The sequence below is a fragment of the Vigna unguiculata genome, chromosome 3, assembly GCF_037176805.1.
Source record: "Vigna unguiculata cultivar grain cowpea cultivar isolate G323 ecotype 2 chromosome 3, ASM3717680v1, whole genome shotgun sequence".
Taxonomy (NCBI): domain Eukaryota; kingdom Viridiplantae; phylum Streptophyta; class Magnoliopsida; order Fabales; family Fabaceae; genus Vigna; species Vigna unguiculata.
This window is the reverse complement of record NC_140794.1, coordinates 5,165,724-5,188,328: the sequence shown is the minus strand read 5'-3', so window position 1 is coordinate 5,188,328 and position 22,605 is coordinate 5,165,724. Positions and strand designations below refer to the sequence as shown.

General features: G+C 33.0%; 2 protein-coding genes and 1 non-coding gene across 3 annotated transcripts; all 3 read left to right on the top strand.

The window, feature by feature from the left end:
• Window positions 1-299: 299 nt before the first annotated feature.
• LOC114175828 (callose synthase 5-like) lies at window positions 300-15,926 on the top strand. The gene is made up of 42 exons (XM_085671278.1): window positions 300-489; window positions 585-685; window positions 1,416-1,537; window positions 1,627-1,723; window positions 1,830-1,940; window positions 2,023-2,151; window positions 2,242-2,334; window positions 2,534-2,625; window positions 2,706-2,832; window positions 2,971-3,108; window positions 3,210-3,286; window positions 3,373-3,451; window positions 3,527-3,652; window positions 3,736-3,850; window positions 4,700-5,034; window positions 6,710-6,762; window positions 6,862-6,922; window positions 7,021-7,102; window positions 7,179-7,228; window positions 7,334-7,420; window positions 7,954-8,076; window positions 8,158-8,253; window positions 8,366-8,449; window positions 8,521-8,681; window positions 9,187-9,310; window positions 9,793-9,884; window positions 9,973-10,090; window positions 10,201-10,352; window positions 10,656-10,765; window positions 10,837-10,962; window positions 11,036-11,104; window positions 11,496-11,685; window positions 11,791-11,902; window positions 11,985-12,104; window positions 12,191-12,306; window positions 12,381-12,464; window positions 12,806-12,918; window positions 12,995-13,224; window positions 13,513-14,310; window positions 14,564-14,614; window positions 14,728-14,913; window positions 15,109-15,926. Exons 1-42 carry the CDS (start codon window positions 315-317, stop codon window positions 15,337-15,339), a joined length of 5,736 nt encoding a protein of 1,911 aa, XP_085527404.1. The 5' UTR covers window positions 300-314; the 3' UTR covers window positions 15,340-15,926.
• Window positions 11,033-11,113, top strand: LOC114180062 (small nucleolar RNA J33). Its single transcript, XR_003603637.1, has one exon. It is a non-coding gene; the product is annotated as a small nucleolar RNA J33 (small nucleolar RNA).
• A 564-nt stretch (window positions 15,927-16,490) lies between the features above and the next one.
• On the top strand, window positions 16,491-18,766 carry LOC114176149 (large ribosomal subunit protein uL10-like). The gene is made up of 3 exons (XM_028061088.2): window positions 16,491-17,022; window positions 17,150-17,218; window positions 18,276-18,766. Exons 1-3 carry the CDS (start codon window positions 16,777-16,779, stop codon window positions 18,525-18,527), a joined length of 567 nt encoding a protein of 188 aa, XP_027916889.1. The 5' UTR covers window positions 16,491-16,776; the 3' UTR covers window positions 18,528-18,766.
• Window positions 18,767-22,605: the final 3,839 nt, after the last annotated feature.

Here is a 22,605-nt window from a genome sequence, read left to right as displayed (position 1 = left end):
CCAGACATTCTCACTCCCACATTATCCTATCATATATATACTTCTAGATCATTCTTTCGCTCATTTTTTTTTTCTTTCAATCTTCACCTTAATTTCTGTTTCTCTCACTTCTCAATTCCTTCTATTCACAATGCTCATTGATGCAGTACCCTACACCACCGTCATCTGAGATCCAAGATTCCGATTCTTTAATTTCCGGCATTACGGAACAGGTACAAACGTTGAATTATATCTCACCGTTATTATTGGTTGTTATACATAAAAGAATGAATGAGAGGTGAAATGTGTATGTAGACAGGCGGTGAAGAGAAACAATGGCGAGTGCGGAACATACACTGAATCGGCGTCCGTCAAGAAGCGCCGCAACCACCACATTTTCTTCGGAGGTATTCGACAACGAAGTTGTGCCCTCATCACTCGCCTCCATCTCGCCAATTCTCAGAGTCGCCAATGAGATAGAGAGCGAGCGTCCCAGGGTTGCTTATCTCTGTACGAATGAATAATCAACAATAGCTTTGTGATTATTATTGTTATCAGCCTAATCAATTGTTGCAAAATTAAACCATGTAAATAAATATGTGCAGGTCGGTTCTTTGCCTTTGAGAAAGCGCATAGGCTGGACCAGAGTTCTAGCGGGCGTGGTGTTAGGCAGTTCAAGACCTTGTTGCTACAACGATTGGAGAGGGTAAGTTCTCATGCAGGTTCTAGTTATAAACTGTTCAGATTCTTTTATTATATATAATTTTGATAATATTATCATAATTTGCCATATTGTATTATACAATTACATTACATTATTTCATAGATTTCTGAGAAGTTAAAAAATTAATATACATCGAAAGTGTATGAGAGAGAGTTTATAAGATCTACAAAAAACTAACTAAATTTCTCACGACAAAATTCACTGTAGATAACTTTACAAATTATAACATAATTGTTTACATTATGCTATTTTATTATATTTTTTTAGAAAAATTTACAAAATAAATGTTATAAAGTGTAAATATTTTATCATATAATAAATAAAAACAATACATATGTATACACAATGTATTTCTTTTTACAATTTAATTATAGGTAGTTTCTATTTAATTTATAGATGATTTTTATTTATTTAATTTTAAAAAATAATTAACTTAAAAAAATAGTTAAATATAAAAACGGTTAAAATTAAAAAGTAATCACTTAAAAGAATTGAAAAAAAAATCACAAAGATGAAAAACAGAAAATTGATGACTTAATTATTATATATTAAAGATCTCACAAAAGTAGAATTTTCACTCAGTTATAAATTTACTATAAAAGCATAAAAGTTATATTTTTAAGAATTTTTTTAATATAAAATAGTTACAAAATAAATAGTTGATAAATAAATACTTATTATTACGTTTTCAAATTTAACTTTTTCGGAACAGGACAATCCAAATAGTCTTGCTTCTCGGGTTAAGAAGACTGATGCAAGAGAAATTCAGTCATATTATCAGCAATACTACGAACAATATGTCAGAACTCTGGATCAGAAGGAGCAAGCAGACAGGTAAATAAATGCATGCTAGTTATGTGTGAAGTTTTACAATTGCTATGAAGAATTCCCTCGCTGACCTTGAAATCGAAATTCACGTGCAGAGCCCAAATCAGCAAAGCTTACCAGACTGCTGGGGTTCTATATGAAGTGCTCTGTGCGGTTAATAAGACTGAGAAGGTCGAAGAAGTTGCTCCTGAGGTTAGTCTCGGTTCTAAACCCTTTATTTTCTACTCTGTTCTGTTGTAACAATAGGTGTTTTATTTTGCTGTGTTCCCCTTTTTCAATATTCAATTTATATGCGCAGATTATTGCAGCAGCAAGAGATGTCCAGGAGAAGACGGAGATTTATACGCCTTATAATATTCTTCCTCTGGATGCTGCTGGGGCTTCCTTGCCAATAATGCAATTTGAAGAGGTTTTGTGCCTCAAGATATTGATATGGAGTATGTGTTTTATTTGACATTGCACTGACATTTTTTGGCTTTATTTTTCACTAGATCAAGGCTGCTGTCTCTGCACTTTGGAACACTCGTGGCTTGAACTGGCCTAATCCATCTGGGCCACAGAGGCAGAAAACTGAAGATTTAGACTTGCTTGATTGGCTTAAAGCTATATTTGGTTTTCAAGTATGTACAAAGAGAATGAAAAGATTTGTGAATTACTAGATTGTTGTTTGACCTACTTAAATTTTTGATGTGTTTGATTTGTGGACACAGAGGGATAATGTCAGGAATCAGAGGGAGCATCTGATTTTGCTTCTTGCTAACTCTCATATAAGGCTACATCCTCAACCCGAGCCTTTCAACCTGGCATGTATCTGTCTCTCACTTTTTCTATTTAGGCAAAGCGTAATGGACTAAATAAAGATAATCTATAATCAAGAAAACTATTGCCAATATACATTACCGTGTTTTTTATCAATAGCTGTCAGTCGGAGTACTCTACTCTACTTCTGGCCAGAAGTTATATTTGTTTTCATTTGTTTTCCTTTTGGTTTTATCAATTCAGCTGGATGATCGTGCTATAGATTCAGTGATGAAAAACCTTTTTAAGAATTACAAGATGTGGTGCAAATTCCTAGGACGAAAACACAGCTTACGGTGAGAAATAACAATATCATCATTAGTGGTAAAATTCAAATATTTTGTTCAAAAAATGCTTATGGTGTTTTTTCACATAGACTTCCTCAAGGTCAGCAAGAGACACAGCAGCGAAAGTTGCTTTATATGGGGTTGTATCTTCTTATCTGGGGTGAAGCATCCAACGTTCGCTTCATGCCTGAGTGTCTGTGCTACATATTCCACAACGTGAGTATACTTTCCATGCGATCCATAATATCTTGTGGTATAATGCTTTTTCAAATGCAATGTAGTTGTTTTTCCTTTAGTCCTTTTTAATTCATTTCTATCTTTTGGCAATCTAATTATGGCCAACTATAACCTCAGATGGCATATGAACTCCACGGTTTATTGGCTGGAAATGTCAGCATTGTTACTGGTGAGAATATCAAGCCTTCCTATGGTAGTGATGACGAGGCATTCCTGTGCAAGATTATAACTCCTTTGTACCGAGTAATTGAAAGGGTAAGATTTTGTCTCTCATGATATCATCGTAAAACGTCAGGTACCTATGATGCCTGTACAATGATTTTGTGTAGAGATATTAATCATGTTGATTAATCTAGGAAGCCAAGAAGAGTCGACATGGAAAGGCTCCACACTCAGCATGGTGCAACTACGATGATCTAAATGAGTATTTCTGGTTGTTTTTCTTTATAATCTTATCACTAAAATTGAATTTGTTGGTTTGCTTAATCTCTATTTTACAATATCTATTTTTCGTTGCAGGACATCTGATTGCTTTTCTCTTGGATGGCCCATGCGTGATGATGGTGAATTCTTCAAATCAACTAGTGATTTGTCACAGGTATCCACATCAAAAGAAGCTACTGGCATGATTGTAATGTAATTATTTTCAGTATTTATATATCTTTCTTACCAGGGAAGAAAGGGTGCTCCAAGAAATTTTGAAAAAACTGTCAAATCAAATTTTGTTGAGACACGATCATTCTGGCACCTCTTCCGCAGCTTTGATCGTCTGTGGACATTTTTTATACTGGGTTTGCAGGTATTTATTTGAAGCAAAGAAAATGCTAATATCTATTGTTCACCCCTTCTTTGTGGTTATTGGCTTGAACATTTACATTACAGGTGATGCTCATTATTGCTTGGGAAGGGATTACACTAACCAATATATTTCAGAGGGAAGTTTTATATTATCTCTCAAGCATATTCATCACAGCATCCATTCTGCGCTTGCTTCAAAGTATGATATGTCAACTTAAGTTGCTCTCTGTAATGTAACTTATCACTAGTAGCAAGATCACTCTACCATCAGGATTTCTAGTAGCAAGATCATATATTGGTGGTTTTTTATATTTTTTCCTACTTGTTCAAAAGATTGGCATATCATTTGTAGGAAATTGCATGAAAATGTCACGAGCAATACAAACTTCATAAGTCATATCAGAAGCAAGACAGTGATGATTATATTTTATTGTAATTTTTGGTATGACTATTTCCTCCTCATTAAATAAATGATGCTTGGCCTCTATTTCCCTGTTAGGCAAGTCAGGTGCAAGAGTTGTTCCCAGCACGTCGTACCCATTAGTTTTTATGTTTTTTTTTTTTTAGAAAATAATTCAGTAACGACAATTTATATAAGATCAATAGGCCACTTCCCTTGAGGATTTACATCTGTCCAAAGTTATTTGGTGTTCATATTCATGCCTCAAACTTTTGTAATGATTCTGATGATCAATCAATACCCTGCAGCCAAGGAAAAAAAATCAAGACCTTGCAGATTCAATCTGCCATGTTTACCTTCACTTTTTTAGATTTCTTTTACAAATTGTTTTCTTTTACTTTTATGCTTATTTCACCATTCTTTTCTTGCTAATTCATTTACCCAATTTATATAATACTGCAGTTAATAATGATTCTTTCTAAAAACGGACGATAAGTGTTATTTTCTACACCATTTATCCTACGTTTCTAAGTATTGAAGTAGACCCGAGTTTTCTAATATTTTCACCCCTTTTTTGATTGTCCTTTTTATCTTCTTCCTTGGTTATAGAAATTTACTATCGTTTCTTTTCCTCTTTATATTATTTAGGTATCTTGGACCTGATCCTGAACTTTCCAGGCTATCATCGATGGAAATTTGTTGATGTGCTAAGAAATATTCTTAAAGTCATCGTCACTCTTTTTTGGGTTATCATTCTCCCACTCTTCTACGTTAATTCCTTCAAGGAGGCACCTGGGGGCCTGAAGCAGTTTCTTCCCTTTTTCACTCAAATAAAAGGCATTCCACCACTTTACATAATGGCTGTTATATTATATTTGCTTCCAAATTTACTTGCAGCTATTCTGTTTCTTTTCCCAATGTTAAGGCGTTGGATTGAAAACTCAGACTGGCACATAGTTAGATTTGTCTTGTGGTGGTCTCAGGTACTCACGTGTCTTATAAACTTGCGACTCTAAGTATTTCTCTTCATGATTTTAAGCTAAATGACTCTGTTGGTTAAGAGCTTCTTTTGATTTTAAGTATTGTTTATTCTGAAAGTATTGCAAATTTTAGGGAACATTTGTTTCGGTTAATTCAATTTAATTGATATGACTAATATATATGAGTTAAAAGCTGAAGAGGATATAGCTAAAGGCTGTAGTTCCTAAACAGACTACATACATACATACATCATACACAATTTGCTAGGAGTCTCACATTGGGTTTATATTTGATGTAGTACTTCAACAAGCCTTGAGGTTCTCCCTCCCATCTAATGGACTAGTCTTTTTGGTTGGACTCTCTTCTTATGCTTAAGTCTTAATAATTGGTGTCTTCATTGAGAATTGGGCTATGGAAAGGGTGACCTATAGGCTGAATTAAGGTGTATCTAAATACTAATATGGTGAGTGATGCCTCGATAGAATGGAAATTGTTGTAAACAATGTTAGGAGTCCCATTAAGTAGTTTTTTTTTTTTTTTCTTTTAACTTTTCGTTATTATTTTATTTCCTAAGATATTTGACTATAAAATGCACTAGCTCTCTATAAGATGTAATTTTATCTAGTGATGAATTGTAAGAATCCATCACGTTATTTGTTTGTGTCAGATTTTAATCAAAGAATAAGCATATATTACACTGATGCTAATGCAAATCAACGTTCAAAACGATTTTTGGAGTAACATAAATTTTATTGCTGCTGATGTACATGTTAGAAACTCTTTGAATTTGACTTATCTTACTCCAAAAAGACTTGTCAAAACTTTTTTGGTTCTTTGTAAGCCATATTTCTAGTTTATGTGAGAGTACATACTATCAATCCCTGAGACTACTAATAAGGAAACTGCCAAAGAGGCTACAACTTACACGAGCAAAGAGTGACAACAACTAAGACGACTTTGCAACGCTTGCTCTCAACACCTAAGGCTTCTAGTCCGGAGCATGGCAGTACAAGTGGCCTGACAGTGGATCTAAGATAAACTTGATACTATATTAGAATTTTGTAAGTTGAGAATTGTCCCAGTTTTGTGAGCTCTATTTTAGTGGTATCTTTAGGAACTACTCAATGTAGAACTGAACACTATCCTTGGGGTTACAATTGAGACAAATCCAAAGAGGTCACTGTTAAAGCTACTTAGGGGTATGCACAACTAAGGCAGCCACAAGTACTTTCTATACTGTTAAAAACTAATTAAATAAAAAACTACTCCGTGTTGTAACATTGACTTTGGCTTAAACCGGATCCAATTCATCTCGTCTTTTATACATTCTACACCCACAAAGACCGGTAAAACATTAAACTTTCATAGTTTGGTGGTTTACTTTTGTCTGATCACTATTTTCTTCTACCTTTGGCTTACACCAGATCCAATTCATCTCGTTTATTCATTCTACACCCATGTAGACAAGTAAGACATTAAACGTTTATAGTTTGATAGTTTACTTTGTCTTTTCATAACCCCCTCCATTGTTATGGACTTCAACTCTTCAAAAAGTTTTTCTGAGTTGTAGCACTAACTAGTTTTCTAAAAGCATCTGTTTTGTGGACTTATGTCAATAATTTGCATTCTTTGTGTAATATTTTCCCATTTTATAAATGATCATTTCTCCCCATGCAGCCAAGCATCTATGTTGGAAGAGGAATGCATGAAAGTCAATTTACTCTTCTGAAGTATGATTTACATAGCACTGTGTTGATAATATGTTTTTTTGTTCCTTCATTTATCGTTTGAATATACTTCCATCATCTAAATTCTTTCTTGACTTTCAGGTACACTATATTCTGGTTGTTGCTTTTGACTTGCAAATTTTTATTCAGTTTTTTTGTCCAGGTAAAATATCTTGTAACTAGTAAGTTACAAGTTTGTACCTAATAAATTAGGTTTATAAATTTATTGAGCATCTTTGTAACTGTTGTATCTATCTTCAGATTAAACCTCTAGTTAGACCAACAAGGGACATAATGAGCATTCGGCGTGTCGATTTTGAATGGCATGAATTTTTTCCCACCGGTAGTGTCTTCTCCTTTTCATGGCTTGCAATGCTGTTTGCTTTTATTGATGATCTAATATTTTCAAGTCTATGCAGCTCGAAATAACTATGGTGCAGTAATCGCACTCTGGGCTCCTGTAATTTTGGTGTGTATATTTTATATCTGTTGGTTATATTTTAATGTATGATTGTTTTCTCTTGTACAGTCATTTCAGTGTATTCACATCTCATTATTTACTTCTTCAACTCAGGTTTATTTCATGGACACTCAAATCTGGTATGCAATCTTCTCAACTTTGTACGGAGGTGCTGTTGGAGCCTTTGATCGTCTAGGAGAGGTCATCATAATTTTTATTTGATTTTTAGCATGTCATGTCCAAAAAGAACTTGCCATCCATTTTTCTATTAACTCTCTAAATTTTTGTAAAGCACAAGCATATAGCCTAGGGAAATTCAAACCTATTTAATCAAGTTAAGAAATTTATAGGATCCTTTTAGATGCAAAGTACTGGATCCTCATTTATTATATTTTTATACAGCAGAAATGATAGCAACACACTTTTCAATAACTCTTTAAGTTTTAGTATATTCTTTATTGTTTAAAGAAATTTAAATAATTAGGAAGACCCTTTAAATAAGGAACTCACATAATTTTGTACGTCCCAATAAATTTAAATCAATATTATAGTGTCTGAAATAATGTGTTACTAGCTTTTCCCTTATATCAAGTTATGGAGTCTTCAATTTGTAACTAAATCAGATTTTCTTTTTCATTTAGTCTGAAATAATGTGTTACTAGCATTTCCCTTCTATCAATTATGAAGTCTATCATATTTCACAATTAACTAGTGTTATTAATTTGATTCCATAGATACACACCTTGGTCATGCTAAGGTCCCGGTTTCTTTCAATGCCTGGTGCATTCAACACATGCTTGGTTCCTTCTGATATTAAGCGAAAAGAGAGATTCTCTTTCTCAAAGAAATTCGCTGAGGTTGATAGCACATTTTCTTTGCTAAGTGCATTAAATATATTGCATTAATTCATCTTCACTTTAGTTTCCGTGCTTGTATAGATTTCTGCAAACAAAAGGACCGAAGCTGCCAAATTTGCCCAAATATGGAATGAGATTATTTGTTGTTTCCGTGAGGAAGATCTCATAAGTGATAGGAAAGGACCTCAGTCTATCTTGCTCTATCTTAGATTATATGCTTCCTCGTCCCTCTTTTTACTTTTTTGCCCATCAACTATTTAGGACTAAACTATTTTTGCATGACTCCAGGGAGATGGATCTTTTGCTAGTTCCCTACTCATTGGGTCATTGTCTGAAAATAATTCAGTGGCCGCCATTTTTGCTTACAGGGAAGGTAGGTTAATATCATTCAATATTCACACGTTTATTACCAGTTTCTGTGATTGACACTGTAAAACTTTATAGATTGCTGTGGCACTGGATATTGCAACTCAGTTTCGAGGGAGGGACTCTGACCTTTGGAAGCGCATATGTGCAGATGAATATATGAAATGTTCTGTGATTGAATGCTACGAATCCTTTAAACATTTTTTACAGGATTTGGTGATAGGGGAAACTGAAAAAAGGTATCCTTTTGGCATCTTGTGTTGTTGCGTTTGAATTCAGTTTAGACTTCATGCCAGAAATGCCATTCAAGATTAATGGATTAACTTCGTTTTTAGTGGTACAGACTTGACCCAATTTCATTAATCTTCTATCCTTATTAGATATTTTTTTGTACAAAGACTTCAAAATTGTTCTTGCAGTCTATCAGTCCTATAGAATTTCATGCATAGCTATTACATTCAGATGTTTTTATCTTTTTCCTTTTTTTAATCTAGCAAGATTTTATATATATTTACGAGCTACTTGATAACACTGTAAATAAATGAACAAAGCAACATTTAGCCACTAACTTGCCTAATCAATATTAGTTTTATTAATCCATAATTTCGTATTGAAGTACAGATGAAATTTCTTATCAGCCGTTTGCTGTTTTCTTAAGCAGCACTTATAATTGAAGTATCGAAGCTGTGAATTTAATTTAATTAAATTCTTATCAGTATTTCTGAATCAATTGTGACGAACCAGAATAATTTCCATCATCATTAAAGAAGTCGAGAGCAACATCTCAAAGAATACTCTTCTTACAAATTTCCGTATGGTCTATTTACCTTCCCTTTGTAAGAAGTACGTGGAACTTGTGGAATTTTTGGTGAGTCATTCAAAACAAAACTAAATATATTTGTTGTTCATATTCTTGAATGTTACCTTGTCTTCATAGGATTGATTAAGTTTTAAGTAACTTAGAAATTTGGTAAAATAATTTCTACTTTTGTCTATGTATCCTCCTATTTGATTTTTTTCCATTAACAAGATAGCTACTCCGTCTTCCCATCTCTAACTCGCCAATCAACTTGCTCTTTCCCTCTTCAAGATTGAGTTGACCGGAAAATTGGAGGAGATTGGGGAGGGAATGAAGCAAGTTAATCGACAAGTTCAAAATGGAAAGATGGAATTACCGGCCATGTCATCCCACAGATGCAAAAGTCAAATGGTTATATACTTATACAACAATATAAAGAATATATTAGGCATTTGTAATCTTTTAACAGGGACTCAATAAATATCCAGATTTATGAGGTACTTGAAACTTAAATATTATATCAGGAAACTCACGCACTGATTTCTTGTCAGAAAAATGGAGATCCATCCCAGCAGGGTACTGTGGTGGTCTTGCTGCAAGACATGTTAGAAGTGGTTACCGACATGATGGTGAATGAAATCAGGTTTAACTTGAAAGCAGTAATTGGAATATATTAATATGTATTCATTGAATATAATAATGGCTGATTTTTTATGTTTGATGTTCATCAGCGAATTGGCAGAACTTAATCAAATTAGCAAGGACACTGGACAACAAATTTTTGCTGGTACAGAGGGAAACCCCGCTATACGTTTCCCGCCTGTTGTTACAGCGCAATGGGAGGAACAGGTACTTAGTAATATAATTTAAAATTTAATTCTTTATTTGTCTTTTAGTTAATATTCTTATTCAATGATCTAGAGGCTTCCGTAACCAATGAATCATTGTGGTTGTTTCAGATAAGACGTCTTTATCTACTCTTGACTGTGAAAGAATCTGCTGTTGATGTTCCAATAAACACCGAAGTACGAAGAAGGGTTGCATTCTTTAGCAATTCATTGTTCATGGATATGCCACGTGCTCCTCGAGTACGTAAAATGCTCTCATTCAGGTGTGGTACAGATTCCTTAATTGCATTACCACGAAGATATACCCATGTTATGCCTTACAGAGATTATAAACTGCAGGAATAGCATGTTTTTATTTTTCAAATTAAATGACATGTTTTCTTCGGAATTTGATAACTTCAACTATTGTAGGATTACTATCTTATACAGTAGATGCAAAATACATCTTTTTTAGTTATTTAAGATTTTTTTCTGAACAATTTTTTTATGCATAAAATTCAAAATGTGCTGCATTTTGAAGCTGTCCTGTCCGTGTGTATTATAGCCTTTTTTGTCTTTTATTTCAGTGTCCTAACTCCATACTACAGTGAAGAGACTGTATATTCTAAGAATGACATTGAGTTTGAGAATGAAGATGGCGTGTCAATCATATATTACCTTCAGAAGATATTCCCTGGTTAGTAATAGCTCACAGTATAACTTAATTGTATAGAGAATGGACTGACTAAAATTTAGTAATGTTGCCAGACGAATGGAATAACTTCTTGGAGCGACTTGATTGTAAGAAAGATAGCGAGGTATGGGAGAAAGATGAGAATATATTACAGCTACGTCACTGGGCCTCATTAAGAGGACAAACTCTTTGTAGGACAGGTATATACTGACTCCTTTTCCCCTTGCCTTAGGCTGGATCAGGTAGACTGATTTGTTTCCTCTTGTAATGTAGTTAGGGGAATGATGTACTACAGGCGGGCAATAAAGCTCCAGGCATTTCTTGATATGGCTTCTGAAAAAGGTAAGATCAAGTCCTTTTATGGGATTTTTTGCGATTCATAATTTTTTCTGACATTTTGCCTTAGTCTTTTCTTATTTATACACACATTCAACTCTAAACAAGCATTTCCTTGCTACAATACTAGTAAAAATACTTGTCATATATTTATTAATCATGGCTTCTGAAAATGGTAAGATCAAGCCCTTTCTTTTATGAGAGTTTTTGCGCTTCATAGTTTTTTATGACATTTGGCCTTAGTCTTTTCTTATTTATATATACCTTCAACTCTTAACAAGCATTTTCTTGCTACTATACCATTAAAAAGACTTGTCTTAGATTAATCATGGGCGGCAGAAAAAAGAAGAGTTTTTATCAGCTAAGATGATAGCATGTTATTTTGTCTTGTGATCAGAGATACTCGACGGCTATAAAGCTATTGATGTTCCATCTGCGGAAGGAAAAGAGAGTCATAGATCCTTATATGACAATTTAGAGGCTATGGCTGACATGAAATTCACATACATTGCTACATGTCAGAACTATGGGAATCAGAAGCGTAGTGGAGATCGCCGTGCAACTGATATCCTGAATCTGATGGTTAAGTATGTTCTTTTGTTAAATAAAATTTAAATTATTTGCATATATTTGGCTTTTATTTTCCCTTAGTTTGCGTAATTTAAAAATCTAATTTGGTTCTTTATTTATAGCAATCCCTCACTGCGTGTTGCATATATTGATGAACATGAAGAAAGAGAAGATGGACAAGTGCATAAAGTTTATTATTCTGTATTGGTCAAAGCTGTGGACAATCTTGACCAAGTAAATGCATGTTAATGTCTTGAAAGAGGTGGTTAATTACTAGTGGTACCTTAGAAATGATTGTTTTTGTGTATCTTTGAAGGAAATATATCGAATAAAGCTTCCAGGAGCGGCAAAGTTAGGAGAAGGAAAGCCAGAAAACCAAAACCATGCTATCATTTTTACTAGAGGGGAAGCTCTTCAGACTATCGACATGAACCAGGTAAAAGATTATAAAATGTGAAAGCTCAAACAAATTACATAATGGGTCAGTCCTGTTAAAATTGGTTTATTGGAATTTTCTTCTAGGATAATTACTTAGAAGAAGCTCTGAAAATGCGTAACCTTTTGGAAGAATTTAACGAGGATCATGGATTGCGCGCACCCACCATATTAGGTGTTCGTGAGCATATTTTCACTGGAAGGTTATGAATTGTTTTCTACTTAACCCTTTCCCGTGTTTAGATCCTATACTACTTAATTTTATCACTTGTTACAGTGTCTCTTCCTTGGCCTGGTTTATGTCAAATCAAGAAACTAGCTTTGTCACAATTGGCCAAAGAGTTCTTGCTAGAACGCTAAAGTAAGTTTTTATTTGTTTTTTGGTTTCGAATGATACCGTTGACCTCCATAAATTAGGATATTCCCAAGAAACACATGGTTAATTAAGGCAGCATTTTAATTTAAGATTGCAATGCATACAAGATATTTAGAACTAGTCTCAGGTTATTCAAACCATAGTTATTCTGAGTTTTGCTTACTGATGAGTTTTCTGCTTCTCCCCTCCTTAATTCTTTTGGAGACAATACAATTGGATTTTTATTTTCTGTGTTTAGCCGCTGTTGCGAGAGATTTAAAATATTTACAATACAGAATACACATTTTTTGACATGATGGATTTTTTTTTTTTTTTACATTCTGTAGGATTCGTTTCCACTATGGGCATCCGGATGTTTTTGATAGAATTTTCCATTTTACTCGTGGAGGATTCAGCAAGGCTTCTTGTGGCATCAACCTAAGCGAGGATATATTTGCTGGTAACATTGATGATTCATTGTTTTTTGGCAGTGATTTGATATTTCTACCTCTGCATCAATGCCTTTTCCTATACAGGATTCAACTCAACACTAAGACGTGGAAATGTTACTCATCATGAATACATCCAAGTTGGAAAGGGTAGAGATGTAGGGCTCAATCAAATCTCTCTTTTTGAAGCAAAAGTGGCATGTGGTAATGGAGAGCAGACACTAAGCAGGGATATCTACCGACTGGGGCATCGATTTGACTTTTTCCGAATGCTATCATTTTATTTTACAACTATTGGATTTTATTTCAGCTCAATGGTAATGCTTAATGCTTCAGGATTAAGCAAAATAAATACTGAATATCTTTATAGAAAGCAATAAGGTTTATTGAGGAAAACTGTTATTATAATTTGCATAATAATCGTATAAAATAATATCCAAGTGGATATGGAAATTTCCTGACAATTTGGTCACTTGACACTATGAGCTGGCATTTTGTACATGGAAGCTATATAATTTGTCTTGATTAAATGTCTTTGGGGAGTTTTAACCTGTGTGCTTTATATTCCCGCATCTAGAACTAAAGCTTTCTTCGGCTGTTCACAGATAGTGTCCCTCACGGTTTATGCTTTCCTGTATGGCAAATTTTACCTGTCAGTGAGTGGACTTGAGGCTGCTATAGTTAAGTTAGCCAGGAAGAAGGGAGATGATCCATTAAAGGCAGCAATGGCTTCCCAGTCCCTTGTTCAAATTGGTATTCTGATGACTCTTCCCATGGTCATGGAAATTGGACTTGAGAGAGGATTCAGAACTGCTCTAAGTGAGATCATAATAATGCAGCTGCAGCTAGCACCCGTTTTCTTCACTTTTTCACTAGGGACTAAGATGCACTACTTTGGGCGCACTCTCTTGCATGGTGGGGCAAAGTACAGAGCAACTGGGCGTGGTTTTGTTGTTCGTCATGAAAGGTTTGCGGAAAATTATAGGATGTATTCCAGGAGTCACTTTGTAAAAGGGATGGAGCTAGCTATGCTGCTTATATGTTATAAGCTTTATGGAGCAGCAGCTCCTGATTCAGTATCATATGGCCTTCTCTCATTATCGATGTGGTTTTTAGTGTGTTCGTGGTTGTTCAGTCCATTCCTTTTTAATCCATCAGGATTTGAGTGGCAGAAGATAGTTGAGGATTGGGATGATTGGACAAAATGGATAAATAGTCAGGGTGGTATTGGTGTTCCTGCAAACAAGAGCTGGGAATCGTGGTGGAATGAGGAACAGGAGCATCTGCTGCACACTGGGCTCTGGGGGAAAATTTGTGAGGTCATTCTTGCCCTGCGTTTCTTTATCTATCAGTATGGGATTGTATATCATCTTCATGTGGCAAGATCTGATAAGAGCATCACGGTAATTTTGCTCTCATATTTAACTATACGTCATATTTTCACATCAAACATTTTTATCTTCTCCTCAGGGTGTCACTGCACACACCTACCATACTATATTCTAATATACGTTTTAGATGAAGAAGTTCCTTGCTCAGAAGAGAATTTATTTGTTTATCACCCTCCCTGGGTAAACAAGAAAGAAAAAGAAATAAAAGGCACGGGTGTGTACAAGAATAAGCTAATAACTCTTTAACATGCATTTTTTCTCTCAGGTTTATGGTCTGTCCTGGCTAGTGGTAGTAGTTGCCATAATCATCTTGAAGGTCGGTATTCAATGATCGGACAGTTCATTATGAGTTGAGGCCTTTTCTTTATGCTTGATCTTAATAATTATTCTATTAATTAATTGGTAGCAATTTTGCATCTGAAACTCCAGATAATATCCTTGGGTAGAAAGACGTTCAGTGCAGATTTCCAACTGATGTTTCGTCTCCTCAAATTGTTTCTGTTTATTGGAATTGTTGTCATTCTCGTCTTGATGTTTGCCCTACTGAATCTCACAGTTAGTGACATCTTTGTGAGCCTCCTAGCCTTTATGCCGACAGGTTGGGCATTTATACAGGTACTTCTTTTAGTAGTCATTCCCTCTTGTTTTGATGTATATTTCTTTCATTTGATGATATTGAACATACAACTTGACCTTAATTGTGTCTGCAAACACTAGACCCGAACAAAACGTTCCCGTGATTTCTTTTTCTGTTATCTGTCAATGAAAAATACATCTTTCTGATTTGGCTGGTGTGTTGTATACGAGCAGATAGGTCAAGCATGCAAGCCCTTGGTGAAGGCAATTAGAATGTGGGGGTCTATAAAAGCGTTATCAAAAGGATATGAATACGTCATGGGAGTGATTATCTTTGCACCAGTGGCCATATTGGCTTGGTTCCCATTTGTTTCAGAATTTCAAACTCGACTGCTATACAATCAAGCTTTCAGCCGAGGGCTTCAAATCCAGCGCATTCTGGCTGGTGGTAAGAAGAATAAATAAGACAACTAAATCCTTTTCAGTCATCTTGTTACAGAGTCTAGACGGAAGATGAGATGAATATTGCTGCATACAAAAAAAAAAATCAGCAATTATGATGGAGACTGTACATAAGAACAATTCTTCGATATAGTGTTGGATAATTACATGAATTCTGAAGAGCATTGAGTTGGATCTTATAACGAAACAGATTAAACTCCAAGATTACTGGTTAGGGTCTTAGAGAAGCAAGCAGTGGCATGTTTGGTCCATGAGTCACAGGCAGGGGTCCCCACTGTGTGAAAGGAAGCTAGTCAATTAATTCTTGAGTACTACCACGTGACACGTTATTCTGGCTGTTTTGGAAACTGAAAACAGCGGTAGTTACACATATGTATGTCACATTTGGCTGAGACCATGTAGGCAATAGTGAAAATTTTAGAATAACTCTGACGGAAGGAATAACTGGTATATGGTTCGGCTCCATGTCAGATTTTACTGTCTTAGTTTCAGAAATGGATATTAGGCAATGGTAAAATTTTTAGGATGTTATTTTACGATTATGTAACTTTTTCCCTAATAGGTGAAATAAACCAAAATTCTGCGCTTCACCATGCATTGCACCTTATAGATAGATAATACAACTTTCAAATGTAGGCAAAACAACAGTAGTAAAATAATATCTAAATGAAATCTTTGAAGAAAAAATTATGATTTTTACAAGGCCCAAATAACTTATAAGCTTCTTTCTCTATCACCAGCGTTGTGTTTTTTATCTCATGTTCAAGATCTACTCTTCTCTGTGTTTTTCTTTTAGGAAAGTAACACTTTGACATGGAACTTTTTTTATACATTCATTTGTGTGCTTTTTACGTAATTGGTGCGTTTTTTTTCGATAAATTACGTGTATAGACAGGCTTAAAAGAAATTATAGAGTTTAAGTAATTTTTGTTTTAATGTTTATTGAAAAACGTATTTTAAATATTAAATGAATTTATCAAAATTGAATTAAAAAATTAAATTCACGCAATTTAATATTTGAAATAATAAATTGAATCAAATTTTGGAGTAACTAATTTTTTTTTTTATTTAAACTTAAAAGGATGAAAAACATACAGAACTCATAATTTATTTTTTCGAATTTCACCTTTTAAGAGGTATTTAGGGTGCTGGAAAAAAAAATATGGGTGCAGGAATAGGCAGCCAAAAAACAATTCCAAAGAAAACCCTAGAGCTGTCACCCATCACCCCTCACGAAGAGACTCGCAGAGAGGCCTGGGTCGAGGCCACTACCACCGGGTACGTTGATGCCGCTAATAGACGCGCCGCCGAGAGAGGTGCTGCCGTGGTGGTTTGTCTGCTTATTCTCCCTCACCAGTGGGAGGGATTGAATCGCAAGGCCGCGGGAGAAGCGCCGCCGCGTGCCCACTCATTTTTCTATAGCTATAGTGATCAACAACAATGGCGGGGAAACTGGCAAAGGCAGCTTATGATGCAAAGATGTTGAAGCTTCTAAGAGAGTACAGTCAGGTGTTGGTGGTTTCATCTGACAATGTAGGTTCAAACCAGCTTCAGGGCATACGGAGGGGACTCCATGCTGATTCAGTTGTGGTGATGGGAAATAACTCCCTCATGAAACGCTCTATCATCTTGGATGCCCAGAAGACTGGCAACAAGGCCTTCCTTAACCTTGTCCCCCTTCTTGTGGTAACTTTGCTTCCTTAAATAATTTTGAAGCAATTTCGATAATAATTTTGATAATAGTAGTTAAATTGAAGCAATTTCGTTCAATTTTGAAGATAGTTTTAATGTTTAAGTTTGTTTCCTTAATCAGGGAAATGTGGCATTAATTTTCACCAAAGGTGACATAAGGGAGGTCAGCGAACAGATTGCCAAGTACAAGGTTAAGTAACATGTTTTGTTTATTTTATCTTCAATAATATTCTAAATTACCGCTATGTAACTGTTGAGGTATATGTGTGTAATAAACTGAAAAGGAATGTTTGTTATAGTAGTTTAATCCTTTTTCAATCTTTCCACAGTATCTATGTTTAAGTAATGGCAATTTTTTACCGCATAGCTGATAGTTAAGCTTATGTAAACAACTTAGACATACACCTTAAAAAAGAGAAAAATTGTGTTAATAGTAACTACTGTGTATATCTCTTGGGAGTTACCCTTTAGCCTTGTATTGCAGTCCATGCTGGAAAATATCTGTGGAGAAGCAAAAACTGAGACCCCTATCCCTGTATGGCACACCTGCGATTCTTTTTGCCATTTTTCTTAGTTGATTGTCTAAGTGAGATTATCAATCAAAATTTTGGTTATTTGCTTAGGAGTCATATAAGAGAGAAGCCATTTTATTACAGCTTAGTTTTGTATGTTGCTAAGTCCACATATTAGGATTCTGCTAGTTGGTTGTCCTTCATACATTGCATCATCGAAGATGTATATGTAAAACTGTTCGATCTTGAATGTATGTATACACCTTAGTTTTTAGTTTCCTTCAGTCTCATTCCATTTCTTGGAATATGGGAAACAGAGGGTGAGACAGCTAAAAAAAGTATTGATCTTCTAGCATTGTTTGTTGATTCTACAGTGTATTCTACTCTTTAAGATTTAGCTACATCATTTGCTAACCACTTCTGTTTTCAAGTTGGATGAGTTTGCTTCATGCTGCAGCAAATAAACTTTTTAGTAATGTTCCATATGCCCAAAATTTTGATGTGAGCGTGCCATGTTCTGCATTAGGACTAAACATTATGTTAAATAATCTTTTATTTAGTATTTAGTAGCATGATGGAGATCTCAGATTTTTTCTCTCTTTATTTGACTAACCTTCTAACATAATCACATTAATATTAGTCATTTGCACATTTGGAAAATTTGCTTCCTTATCAAGGAACTTATTAGAAGGCTTCCTGATCAAAAGCCTTATGTTTTCACTATCTATTCTGCAGGTTGTTCAACCTATTCTAATGTGCCCCAAGTATATGTCACATGACACATACCACAATTGTTCCTATATGCAATCTGGACAGTTACCTTTGGGCCTCACATGTTGTAATCAGCAGCAGTCTTCGCAGGTTTCTGAGCCTTTTCTTGTATGCTCAAAATTTCAGCCACACCAACATTGTTTCATGATGAGATCAAGGCAGTTCTTGATGACAAGTATATGGTCTCCTCTTCTCCTTTTGGCTGGCAACTTGTGAGATCGAAGTATTTTGATTTGGATCACATGGTTTGTATTACTATGATTTTTACCAGGGTTCAATTTGATAACTGAGATTTCTGGTACGTAGATTTTTAGTTCACCCAGAAATTTTATCATCTTTTTGAATAAGAATATGACAACATATTTGTTATCTTCATGCTAATTAATTTATCTTGTAAGTACAGCTTCTTGTGATGGTCGATAAGCGTCACTAATTAACATATTTGATTTTTATTATGTTGATTTCTCAGAATGATTTCATCCTTTCAAGTCAGAGATGTTATCATATATATATATATATATATATATATATATATATATATATATATATATATATATATATATATATATAATTTTTATGTCACCTTCTATCATTAAATTTGGATTTGTGAATACATAAATATCTGTGTAAGGTAGACATAATGATTAGAAATGTTCATGTTCCTATTCTCAATTCAATTCTTGGATTTTCGCATTGGCTAGGATTAGTTAGGATGAACCGCTCACATTTTATTTATAATTTTAATTTATTTATATATTTTAAATATTAAATGTTCAATCTTCCATATTATGCTTATTATTGTCAAAAAAATATTCCATATGAAAACTTGTATATAGTTTACTGTTTATTGATGTACTTTTTTTTTTCTTAAAAAATGTAATATTTTATTTGTGTTTTCTTTTTCTAAAAGAAGTAAACAGATCAAATCGATACTGATGCACAATCCCATTTATGTGCAGATTGGTTATACTGAGCTAAAAGTTCATTTAATATGAATTCATTGTTTGAATTCCAATGAAACACTCTTCATTATTTTTAAATTGCATTTACATCTCTTATTTTTACTGTCCTTACAATAACTTTTCCAGAGATATGTATAATGTAAAAAAATTGTGCAATAAGATACTTGACCTTTACCTATTGATTCTTACAACCCAATTCATTTTAATAAAATGTTTATCCATCAATGTCACAAAGTCCAATCAATTTATTATAAATTCAAGATTTATTATTCTTTCCCGAAAACTAATTATTTGTATATTTACACATTGTTTTTTTTTTAAAAAAAATATAGTTTACTTATGTCCAATTATTATAATCAAACTTGATGAAAGTTTTAAATTTACTGAGATTTTAAGTAGAAAATCTGTCAAATTTATTCAAACTATTAATGATATTTTTTATATAAAATACAGTACCATTACATGGAGTTTCTTTAAAATAAAGGATATTCTAAGTTAGTACGATTTTTTAATTTCGGTGTATCTTAAACATGAACTTTTGTCATGGGTAGAGACCATATACAGGAAAAAAAATTACATATAGAAAATTCAACATCTTGTTAAAGGATTCAAGAAATATTTTATCAAGACTTTAAACCTTCTCTTTTTTGTATGGTTTTTTGAAATCTTGCTTGTTAATAGTTGTTCAAATTGTACCTCCTCGGACAATTCATCATTATTCCTAAACCAAGAAAAGTGTTCTTGTATATGAGTAAAATGTTAAACAAGATTTTATTTTTGTATCATTGTCTGAGTGGACTTGAGCTCAAATTGAGGTGTGGTAGCTATAAGACTTTGATACTCAAGTCAATGATATGACTAAGATGTTAAGTATATGTCTTAATCGGAAAGTAAACATTTACCAATAATATGTCACCTTTATATACATTATTATTTGGGTCATTACCTCGATGAACTTGATTTGCATTTGGTGTCTCTATTTTAGGAATGTGTTCCTATTTTAGAAAGGTTTAGATACTCCAATAAGTACCATATCATAATGTTATATTGGTGTATTATTATCCTTAAGTGTGGACTGTAATGATACTAGGTTAACTTAATCCAGTATGATCTTTGTCAATGTATTGTAACTTTAGTTGTATGTCGAGATGATCTTATTCTTATACAATACAAATTATATTAGTATCCTAACAAATATGGTGTTTCATCAACACACGACTAATTACTAGTGTTGTGAAATGTGAAACTATATATATTATTATGATAATATTTTAAAATTTAATGATTAAATTTATTAAAGTTACATGGAAAAGTTATTGAATGAGTAACCCGATTAATTTTATATCTAATATAGATAAATATTTTCTCATATATATATATATATATATATATATATATATATATATATATATATATATATATATATATATATATCAAAGGATTTGATATCTTTCCTGGTCCAATATTCCGTTCTAAAATTGCATAAGGGTTATAAATTTGAGTTTAAGATTATTGAATAAAGTTGTATGTTTTCTTACATATTATAAAATTGTTACATCACAATATGGTTAGTTTTTTAAAGAGTAACTATTGTTGTGATAAGAAGAAAATCACATTAAGTTTATTAGCCTTTTAGACATATTCCTTTCAAAACGAAAAAGATTAACCTAATATAGTAGAGGGCAGTGAAGGACTTCTCTATTTAACAACTAGAATGGCTCATCACACCCTTCTTCTTCATTAAATTTATACTTATTTTTATACAATAATATTATTTTTATTTTGTTATATATTAATAAAAAATTTATAAGTGTTAATAACTTAACAAAGACAATGATATGTTGTGATCCTCAAATATAGTATGTGAAACATTCGCCCACATTATTATTCCATTTTTTAAAAGATGATGTGTCCTCACAATACACTATTCAAAGTGAGTGCTCAATAGTTAACATTAATAGTGGAATGATGTCCAAAAATTCCATTATAATAAATAACATTAAAGAAAATTATAAAAAGAACACTAATAACTATGTTAAAAGTTTGGCATAAGTTGAAATATTGTGCAAAAGAGCATTAATTTAGGTACATATTTTACGTCAAACATTAAGATCTGAAGTGGATATGGGTTGACTTCATTATAGTTGACTTTTGCAAAAAAAAAAAAACATATTAGATTAAATTATAAATCCAAGTGGGTTCAGGCTCATCAAGACCCACACTTTTGAACTTCAGAATCAAAATAAAGTGTGCAAAACGCAACACCAAAGTTGACAAATTTAATTCGAAAACATTACATCTCAATAGCATTATTCTACCATTAGGTTATTTTATTCCTTCATACACGTCACTTGTTTATACATGACAATTCACACATAATTAATTATTGGTTTTATTAGGTATATTCTCTTACAATTTTTTTTATAGTACTTGCAGAGTTTAATTAATTTTTTATAATATTTTATTGTGGATTCAATGAGTTTAAATTCCAAAATTGGAAATTACTTGTTACTTTAATTATGTTTGCAAATGGTTTCTTCACGTGTTTACACTTGCAAGTGACTAATTTATAACTTTGGTTGATTTGTGGGAACGTAAAACTAAAACAATACATTTTTTTATATCACTACTCATGAATTTTATGTTCTAAGTTTTAGCAATGTTTTTTAAATGTTATTATAAATTCATTAATTTGTTGTACTTTTTTTTTTGTGTGTATTAGAAGCCTGTGGTTATTGCCACATTATAAAGTTGTCGGAACATTAAAAGACTGAATTGTATTAAAAAAACACTCGCACCCTATATAATAACATGAAATTTTAGTTTTAATTAAGATTCAATGGTTTTTTATTGAGACAAACTTCATTTTCAAAAAATTTTCAAATTAACTACTCTTTACCTTAATATTTTTTAAAGTAAAACTGTTTTAGCATTTTTTTAAGAGGATATATTTAAAAATATGTCTACTTGTGTGAACAAACCCTTAATTATCGGAGAAATAGAAAATTAATTAATTATATATTATATATACAAATAAAATATGTATTGATCATCTCTAAATTTGTAAAGCATTAAATACATTTTTTAATATGTTAGTTTTATTTCTTTGAAATTTAAGTATATATATTTTTTAAGTTCTTGTGATTATATATTAGAAATCATTTTTCATATATTATTGTTCGTGTGAGAACTCACAATTACCATAAATCACACATGCGAAAAACTCTATTAAAATATTTGGTCAATTTTGTTTAGGTAATCTTGATTGTATATTCTCATTTCTTCCTTGATGAAACTTTTTGCGGTGGAGATCATAAAATTATGTCTTAATT

Bases quoted from the DNA above. Each gene is read 5' to 3' on its own strand.
- LOC114176149 (XM_028061088.2), top strand. From the start codon at position 16,777: ATGGCGGGGAAACTGGCAAAGGCAGCTTATGATGCAAAGATGTTGAAG. The intron at 17,023-17,149 runs GTAACTTTGCTT...TTCCTTAATCAG, and splicing joins ACCTTGTCCCCCTTCTTGTG to GGAAATGTGGCATTAATTTT. The intron at 17,219-18,275 runs GTTAAGTAACAT...TCTATTCTGCAG, and splicing joins AACAGATTGCCAAGTACAAG to GTTGTTCAACCTATTCTAAT.
- LOC114175828 (XM_085671278.1), top strand. From the start codon at position 315: ATGGCGAGTGCGGAACATACACTGAATCGGCGTCCGTCAAGAAGCGCC. The intron at 9,885-9,972 runs GTTTAACTTGAA...GATGTTCATCAG, and splicing joins ATGATGGTGAATGAAATCAG to CGAATTGGCAGAACTTAATC. The intron at 12,105-12,190 runs GTAAAAGATTAT...ATTTTCTTCTAG, and splicing joins AGACTATCGACATGAACCAG to GATAATTACTTAGAAGAAGC.